The sequence below is a fragment of the Hydra vulgaris genome, chromosome 02 (genome assembly GCF_038396675.1).
Source record: "Hydra vulgaris chromosome 02, alternate assembly HydraT2T_AEP".
Classification (NCBI taxonomy): domain Eukaryota; kingdom Metazoa; phylum Cnidaria; class Hydrozoa; order Anthoathecata; family Hydridae; genus Hydra; species Hydra vulgaris.
The window spans coordinates 19792501-19802932 of NC_088921.1; the positions used below are offsets into that span (position 1 = coordinate 19792501).

Consider the following 10432-nt stretch of genomic DNA (forward strand, 5'->3'; position numbering starts at 1 on the left):
GAAGGGACAGATAAAGTAAAAGGATATGACTTTGCTGAATGATAAACCAAGCAAGAATGAGTTTTGCTTGATCGAATTAGAGATAATAGCTTCTTTGAGCACAACCATGATAGTTTTTGTAGAAAAAAGAGAGAGAGGCAACCTCACAATGACAGTAGAGCAGCTCAAACTTTGCAGATAAAGCAACTTTAAATACAATGTGCTTTTGGACCTTGCCTGAGAGTGAGAGGGTTGTTATTCACCATATAGGAGTGTCAATAATATTTTGATAGTTGTTAGCAGTAAATAACTAAGTTTTATTGGAGAAAAACCCACAAATCACTGCTTGCCCCAAGCTGTTACAGATCTGATTAAAGAATAGCTGCTTGTTGTAACCAATCAAAATATTTTTTTCATCATAGCCTGACAAAATATTACACTTTTGTCAGACTACGATGGTAAAGTGATCAAAAAGGAGGTTTTAAGTCAATAATTTTAAAATATTTGATTTTTTTACTTAAAAACTTGTAACTGGCTCTTTTTAGGGGTGACGAATCCAATGAAATGATAAGAAGTGTAAAAAATTATTATTAAGTACCTGTAATTATCAATTTAAATAAATTTAGGCAATTTCTTTTATAAACCTGCTTTTAATGCTCAAGAAACTTATGTGGCCTTGATGATATCAAAAAAAAAAGTATTACACATACTTTTATATTCATTGATCTTTTAAGAAATATAAAGATTTTGATCTGCAAGTATATGGATTTCTGTGTATGGATAATGGGACACGGTCCCTATTTTTTTGTAGCGGAATATTGCGATTGGTTTTTCAATACCTTCCAGACTAGCTGGAGCTCTGAAACTTTTGACACTTCTGTAGTACCAAAGAATGTGGAATTAAAATTGTTTCCAGGGCAGACGACCAGAGGCTCCATGGCCCGGGGCACTGGAGCCATGCCCCACTTATTTTCTTAATAAAATTCAATAATGCAAAGATAACTTTGAAAATATTGTTTTTAAAAAATCTAGAAGTAAAGGTAGTGAAAAATCAATTGCAATACACCACAAAAAAGTGGAACCCTGTGCCCATTATCCATATAAGGAAATCCATATACTTGCAGATCAAAATCTTTGTATTTTTCGAAAGATTAATGAATATAGAATGTGTAATTTTTTTTGTTGATATCATCAAGGCCACATGGGTTTCTTGAGCATTAAAATCAGGTATATTAAAAACTGCCTAAATTTATTTAAATTGATACAGGTACTTAAAAATAATTTTTTACCTTTCTGATCATTTCATTGGAATTCGCCACTCCTGAAAATAGCCAGGTACAAGTTTTTAGGTAAAAGGATTAAATATTTTTAAAGTTATGTAATTTGAAATCTCTAAATAAACATTGCAATTCTGAAGGGGCAAGAGGGGTCAGGCCAACATCTATTAAAAGTAAAATGTTCATATTTTAGGATCTTCTTGGAGCAGAGGCCAAAATTTTCAAGGAAATCTAATTTTACTAAGTACTCTCAAGCATGTAAAAATTAGTAAAATCTGTGACAAAGGGTGACATTTTTTAAAAGTTCTGGGTCATTTGACATGGAATTACCCTTTAGCATCCAAAGCCAGAATGATTTGGATATCTAACAATAAGTTGACCTGTTTAACTGGTTGGAAGAGTATGGTCATTAGATTCAAGAGTCAAATTAGAGGAAACTTAACTTACTTTAGTTATGACTCTGTTAAAGATTTTCTAAGACTCAGAACCTAGCATATAAGATAAAATACTAAAATCTGAGATAAGATTTAGTAAATTGAGATTAATGGAGCTTAGCATCAGTTAGGACCTTTTTAAAGTGATTTCTTGAAATAATAAAAAGACATCTATTTTTAAGATTCTTGTAAAAAAGATGAAAAAAAATGATTAAAGTTTAATTTACCAACTGCACAAGTAGGTAAAAAACATGGAGTAGAATGAGGATTGATTTAAAACCAACGAGAAAAAATAAAAGCTTTTATGATTGAACCAGGAAATCAGTCAAGAGGCGCATTTATGCATTTATAATTTGGATATATAAATAATGGAAATAAACATGTAAGTTCCTTAGTTATTTAGATGCTGACATTCAATATTTTTAAATTTTTGTATTAACTTTAGTATTTATATGGTATAGTATCTGCCAAAAGAGAAGATGATGATAAGATGGATGAGAGGTATGACTAACATGACAAGAAAAAGAGCCATAGTATCAGCAACATTTGTCAGTAAAAGAATAAAGTGACTTATACACACATATATATATATATATATATATATATATATATATATATATATATATATATATATATATGTATATATATATATATATACATATATATATATATATATATATATGTGTATATATATATATATATATATATATATATATATATATATATATATATATATATATATATATATATATATATATATATATATATATATATATATATATATATATATATATATATATATATATATATATATGTATATATATATATCTATATATAAAAAACAACTTATTATTACAAATAAATAAAGAAACCTTTATTTTCAGTTCGCAATATATCAGTTGAAGATGTTAAAGTCATAGATGTGTTTCTTGTTGATGTAAAAACTGTAGATATATCAGCCATAGATGTAAATACTATAGATGTATCTGTTGTAGATGTGAAAGTCATAACTTTATTTTAAAATGTTATAATAATCTCTAAAAAATTAAAAATTTATATTATTTTTAAATGTTTATATTCAATATGGCCCTCTTTTCTATTTTATTTTATTCTCTAAAGTAATGGTATCTACATGGAAAAATATATTTATTTTACATAACTATTGCAATGATTGCAAATGAATTGATATAAAAATTTTAATGTAAAAAAAACTTTAATGTAAAAAAAACTTTTTGTTTGATTTTTAGTGTATTCACCTTCATAAAGAGATCAATATAGAAAAAAAAAATGTATTTAACTCCATAATCCAAAAGCCAGTTTCTATATATTATCATTACTTTTTTTACTGAGCAGAGATGAAGCTATTCTAATAAAAGGCATTCTCTATTTATGGATTTTTTTCATTATATCCCATCATTTCAAAATGTTTGTTTCATTTATTACAAGTATTTAACTATTTTGTTATACTCATAATTATGTTATTTCATGCTGTTTATCCTGTTCGTACTTATGAAAATAAATATATGTATGTATAAACTAAAAAGTTTATATTTATAGCATGCTATAAAATATAAAATATAAAAACTTTAAAATTTATTTAAAATCAATTTTAATATCAATTAAAATATTTAATATCAAACCTAATTTAAGTTTTTTATAAGAGATAAAAAGTTTATTTATTTTTATTTACAGGTATTATATATATCTTCGCTGTTCGTAATAAAGCGTATTTATTTTAAAACAATCATACACCACAAATCACCTAAAATAATGCGACCTAAAAAAATGTAATACACTTTCAACTACTACTTTAAAAAATAAAATCTGCTATAAAAAATAAAACTGCTATCAAAAAAACTAGATACTAGATAGCATACATATAAAATGATATGGATTTTCAGTGACAATTGCTATGGAAGTCATAGTTACAATCAATTAATTTTAATTTGTACTACAAATTTTTACTTTGTACTACACATTGTAGATTCATTGATCAAGTAAAATTCTTAAACAATTTTGAAATGGTGAAGATGCCATATATAATATTGAGATTTAAGAAATCCAGTTACAAAAATTACTTTGTATTAAAAGAATTATATATATCAAAAAAAAAATTTTTTTAAAAAGATAAAATACTCAGGATTAAAACAACTTAAAAAGCGCTTGTTTTAGGGAATTCATAGGCCATAAACCATATCATAATAGAGGGTAGCCTAAGACTTAGCATTGACTTACTGTAAAATAACTGAGGATAAGTGAGTTTTTTTTACAGCTTTGAAATGGTTACTTCTTAATCTCAGGGTTGAACTTTACCTTATCTAACAATAAATCTAATAAGATTTTATATAAACTTCTTTTGTACACAAAATAGTTCGTAGAAAAAACCTTAATTATACAGCATTTCTTTTTCTCAAATGCTTATATTTTTGCGCTCTGATAAAAGTACCAAAAGTTCAAGTTCAAATATAACCGCGACACGATAATTATCACGATATTTCACGATATTACCGCTGCACGTTATTCATTAACTTTAAAGTTAAAAAGTTTTTAATTTTTCTTTTACGAAAAATTAAGGAACCCTAGAGCCCCAAAAAGCCACAATCCGCCACTAAGTTAAAAGCTTTTAAAGCAGTGGTGGATTGTATTTTTTGGGGCTTTAGGCTGATTGAATTTTTAGGGCCCTACCCTTGCACCTAAGATTTTCGGCTTGACGTTCTGTATATACGTTGTCCTCAGCAATATGTTCTTCAATTAGTTCTACATCATCAGTTACATTTACCTCTTCCGAACATGTTATTTCTTTGAATGATTAAGCTACTTCAACAGCGTCGGATCGGAAAAAGCTGGTTAATTTTCAAAATTTTGATAATATTTTACCCATTTGTTCTTTTATTTTTGTTTTGACTTCCACTTAAATATTTCTATTCGGACATTTTTAATTATATTTATAAGCCCCAAACCTTCAAAATAAATTTTAATGTAATACAAGAAAAAATTTACAAAAAATATGGATGTGCTTAGATTGCTTAAAAGTAAATTTTAGCGTTAAAAAGTAGTATGCATTTATATAATATATATTTCTGAATAATAATACAAAAATAAATTAAACTCTTATAGTCTTTTTAATTTTTATGTCTCAATTTTGTCTCGCTGTCTTTGCTGAGATTGCACCCGAATTGCACTGCTTGTAGCTAGTTATAAAGTACATTTTGTCTAAAATATTTTCAGTGGTGATTAATTGGGATTATTTTTCATTGTCTTATTTCTTATCGTAGCAAAGGCGGAAATTAGTTTGTAGTTCAGTGCTGTAACTCTTTCTCATTGAGATTTCCATTTCTTATGAGGGCCTATGCTTCAGCCTACTTAGCCTAATGAGAGATTCGCTACTGCTTTAAATTATTGAAGATTTTACATAAGTAATTAATATATTAATACATAAGTTTACATTTAAATTAATATATTAAGTTTATAATAATAAAGAAAAATTTTAGTTGTAAACGTTAACTTATGTAAAACCTACAAAAATTTAAAAGATACATAAAAAGCATTTTTTTTTTAAGTTACTAAACAAAAAATTTAAAGTAAAGAGATGCTAATAGATTTTTTTAATTTAAAAAAAAAAAAGTTTTTATTTTTATTTATATATCTTTTCGTATAAAAAGAACATACTACCTGTCCTCCTTATTTTTTTCGTATATAAAAAAAAAGTTATTATATTTCCCATACTTATTTTAAAGAAATGTTTTAAAAAAATCCGTGTAAAAAACTTTAGCTTATATTTTAGTTCCGTCCCCCAGAAAAGAAACTTTTTTGGCACCTTTATAGATTTCGCTGTGTTGCGCAGGCCTACCTACATTTTTTTTCCATTCACAAGAAAAAGTTTACAATAGATTGTCTATGTCTCCAATAATCAACCACATTTAGTAGGTTGGTTAAACAGGAGTGACCTGGGCGAACTCCATATTGGTGTGGATGTTGTTGTTATGGATGTGCCATGAAACGATTTTGTATTATTCTTTCAAAATTTTTAACTGAGATACTAGTTAGACTGATAGGTCTATTATTTACAGCTTTTACATCTGTCTCCTTTTTTAAATGTTAGTTAAATTATTGCATCTTTCCATATTTGTGGTATTGAACCGCTTTCAAGGACTTTGTTAAAATTAGTAGATAGATGTTTCAAAATTTGAAAGCCAGCTTCCTTAAATACTATTGGATGTAATTTGTCAGAACCTGAAGATTCAGATTTGTTTAGATTAAGGATGTATGTTTCGATATTTTCTGGACTTAAATCAATATTGTTTGAAAATAGATTTTCATTTATATATCTTAGGTCAAATGGTGGTATTTCTCTTCTTTTTTCGCTTGAAAAAGAAGAAACAAAATATTTGTTGAGTAGTTGATAACTCAGTCTGTTAGATATCGATAGCGGGGGAAATGTAAATAAATGCAAGCAAATACTTTTAAAACTGTTTGCAATTATTAAGTGATTTAATTGTGATTCCTCATTTTACTTGTTATTCATATAATTTTACAAACATTCACAATTTGCTTACTCGACGTAAATCCATCACCATCCGCCTCTGTCTCAATTTTTAATTTTTTAATTCGATAACTGCTTTTCTGCATGCCGTTTGGGTTTTGATTCGTGATATGCGTTACTCGTTATTTTACTTATGCTTGATATATAAACGATATTTTGCCTTTTTTTTTTTTTTTAATTTTATTTAGTATTTGATAGTACATCAATATTTAGCGTTTTATGTTTTTGATAGTAGATTTTGGTATGTTGCTGTTTATACTAGCTTTAAGTTTATTGTAAAATAAATTCCATAGTTGTTCAAAGTTGGATGTTGGACAGAGTTTAATGATTGTGATGTCTTTGTTAATTTTATCATAATTCCCATTGTAACCTCTTCATCGACTTCAGAAGCATATAGCACGCTTGATAAACTTTAGTGAACTTTTTACCCATGCAAAACCTCTATTACTAAATATATATTAAATTAATGTTTATAATGTTTTATGCTTTTATGTAAAATCAATTCTTCCCCGGTTTCTTTTCATAACTTGTATTTGTCAAAAGATAAATTTTACGCAATGATATTTTTATTAAGCAGCCATATTTTCAAACAAATCATAGTAAGTCTTGCTTTGCTTTTCACGGACCATTTTTATGAAACAAAATAGTTTTAAAAAATTTTTCTCGAGTTTTTATCGAAGAATGTAACTACAACTCATTTAAATGAAAACTTAAAGAATTAATTTTTACAATTGATGATTTAGTAATATACTTTATATATATATATTAGGGGCAAATTTTTTTTAAGAAGCAGCATATTGTGGGGGGTTCCTATATATGTGTATAGGATGTATACCAATTTTTAGGACTGTGCTAGCCTCCGTAGGGGTCGCACACAAAATCTGATTTTTAAGCCTTTTAAAGAAAAAGGGGTTATAAGAAACTTTTATATATAACTATTTTATAATTGTTTTATTTTATTTTCTATAATTATAATGATTTAGATATACTACAAAAATGTTCTACTAAAATACTGTTTAGGTATTTTATTAGAATAAGGGATTCAAGATGTTTAAAAAGGATATAAGCTTTAAAATGCTTTCTGTTCATATATATTACCTTTTCTAAGCAAAAAAACAAAACCTCTAGAAATATAAAAAAAATAGAATGAAAAACTTTTATAGGCTACAAAAAGATGTATATTTTTATAAATGTCTTATTTCCATTGCGCTTTCCAATCAAATTTAGGCATTTTCCCCCTGGACTCCAACAGGTTTATTACACATTTGTGACGTTTTTCGTAGCCATATCTATTTTCTGATGCTTTTGTGACTACTCCAACTATTCTTTCCATATTCTGACTATGACAAGGATACTTTGGGATACTTAATGGAGTGTCATTGACTTTCAAAATATCTTCATTTGAATAGTCATTCAGTAAAGGTGATGAATGAACTTCCTCGATGTCCCAATTTATTAATTCACAGTAATCTATGGCTCCAAGATTTAATGTGGTAGGAAGTTTGAAATGTCTATTGGATTCACTAATAAACCTGGATTTAAGTATCCTTAATAATGGCTAATGGCTGTAGTTCTAACTTGTATTCTTTCATCACTTATCAAAATGTTCTCTGGCGATAAAATGTTCTCTAGCGAAATATGGGTTCTCTTGCAATAAAATGTTCTCTGGCAATAAAATGTTCTCTAGCGAAATATGAGTTTTGCTTCAAAACTTGCTCCATTACCTCCTTATATTTTACATCAATAATTGCATTTTTAACTAGTTGAGCAATATACCAAAAATTTTGAGCACCATTGATTGCCATATAATTTGATTTGATTTGGAACCATCCTGGTGCATAGCATTGCATAATAATTGTAACCAAGTCAATAAGTTCTTTTGTTGGCTTTTCTGTAGAAATGTATAAGCGTAGAATACGATTTGCTCTTGTGAGCCACCGAGCATGATGAAGGTTTCCGGGAGAATATTTAGAGATTTTATTTGAAACATCTCCTGAATGAATAGATAAACAGATACTGTAAAGATATTTTTGATCTGAACTTAATTCACAAAAGATATTATTTGGAATTAAATGAAAAGAACCATTGATTTTTTTGAAAGGAACTACTTCTAAATTAGTTAAGTCTTCTGTTATTTTTTTACCAAATACTCCTTTAAATGATCCAGGGCCAGAAGTTTTTCCATCAATCAACTCAAATACATGTTTAAAGGGAAGTTCATTCAAATGTAGTTGACAAACGAGCCACTGCATTGGTCTATCGAGTTCTGTTTCAATCAATTTTATCACTCCTCCAAATGTTCCAGTATTTACTACAGTTGCATCACATAAGAGAGCTTTAAAGAACCGCTGCTGCCAGTTTCAAATATTAAATGGAGAATTTCATTAGCAATGCAGCGAGAAGTTCCGTTATCAGGTGTTAGATGATCTATATAGCTGCTGCTTGGTTCTCTAACAATTATAATATGTTCTTCTTTAATTATCCCTGCAGCTGTTATTGTATTGTCTTTTCTTCCGTCAAAACCAATACATTGTAATTTCAAATTTTAGCATTTTTTCTCATTTAAATTTTTTTTTCCAACACGAAGTCTTTCTCTTTCTACTTTTTTCCTATCAGCATATTTGATTCATTTAGTATACCCATGTCTTTTAGAGCAGCATTGACAATAGCAGCAGTTGCTCTGCAACTGACACGATAACGATCTGCTATGATTGCTAGTTCATTGTAATGAAACCTATTTTGATTACATTTTTTTAAGCCACTAGATTCGTATAGCTTGTCATATTCATTATTAATTTCATCTAATATGATATTCTCTTCAGATTCATAAAAATTGTCATCGGTAATTTGTCTATCAGTGTCTTTCTCAACATTTGTATGTGTGTTTAACTGTTTTTTTTTCTTTTTCAGTTTTCTTTAAAGTAGATGTGTAGACACGATCAAGTAGTCCAAGTTGATTTGTGCGTTTCTTTTGCCCAACAAACGCATCCCATTCTTTTATTGGGACTTTAAAAGTACATCTGCATTTCTCTCTTTCTACTCCTAAATCATAACAGCTGCATGAACATATGTCAAACATGTTGTCAAAAGCTTTCAATTTGTCATAAAAATTAGCGCTTCTTTTAAGTCTTGAAGTTTTATTTAAATTGGATGCTTTTTCCATTAATCTACATACTTTTGAGAATACTCCCTGTTTCGATAGTTGGAAAACTGAATTTATGCCAAATATTTTCAATTTCAGTGGTAACTAAACTGTAACATTCATAAACCGAACTTGATCCTTTGCCTTTAGCATCTTCATTTCTACGAACATAATAGCAATATTTCACAACATCTCTTTTTGTAGGAATCATTGCAGTCGGAAATTTAGAACCTTGTCCAAATGTTAAGTTGTCAATTTTACTGCGAGTATGAAATGTTGCTATGATACAATGTGTTGCTTATTATTAGTTAGATTTTATTTTCAATTACTAAAAATAAAAAGTAGGCAAATATATATACAAACAATAAATATACTATGTATAGAGACTAAAATGCAACAAATAGAATAAACCAAAAAATTACAAAGTAGCATAGCAAAAGTTCTTATACTGACATCATATCAGATATTGCTGACATGATATCAGATTTTGCTGACATGATATCAGATTTTGCTGACATGATATCAGATTTTGAAAGGTGATGAAGTTGAAAATTTTGAAATTAAAATTTTTTTTTGCTTAAAGTTTTTATGTAAATAGAATGCATACCCAAAAAATAAAAATGAAAAAAAAATTTTGGGGCAAAAATTAGGGTGTGTGGTGCAACCCCTAGGGGGTGTGTAAAATAAAATAAAATTAGTCTAAATAGTTTTTTATACCAATTAAAAAACTCCACATAGTGCTGCCTGTCAAAATTTAAAAAAAGTATGGTTTTGACCCACCCTAATATATATATATATATATATATATATATATATATATATATATATATATATATATATATATATATATATATATATATGTAAACACATATATATTTTTTGTATATCCCCTTTTTACTTTCTATTAATCAAAAAACTTTAAAAAATCACCAAGACTTTTATGCGATTTTTTTGGATATATATGGCAATTTCTCATGAGACGGTTTTGTCGCAACTAATGTTGCATGAAAATAAAGTTTGAACTATTTATAAAATTTTAACAAGTATGTTAAATTTC

The 10432-nt window shown here is 27.5% G+C and overlaps 1 protein-coding gene across 2 annotated transcripts in view; it reads right to left on the reverse strand.

The window, feature by feature from the left end:
* Window positions 1-2736, reverse strand: part of LOC100208067 (rho guanine nucleotide exchange factor 39) — a 57902-nt gene extending 55166 nt beyond the window's left edge. For both annotated transcript variants that reach the window (XM_065790275.1, XM_065790274.1), the window contains exon 1: window positions 2563-2736. In XM_065790275.1, the coding sequence (XP_065646347.1) occupies window positions 2563-2698 (136 nt within the window). In that variant the 5' untranslated portion in view covers window positions 2699-2736. The remainder of the gene's footprint in view (window positions 1-2562) is intronic.
* Between the last annotated feature and the right edge of the window lie 7696 nt (window positions 2737-10432).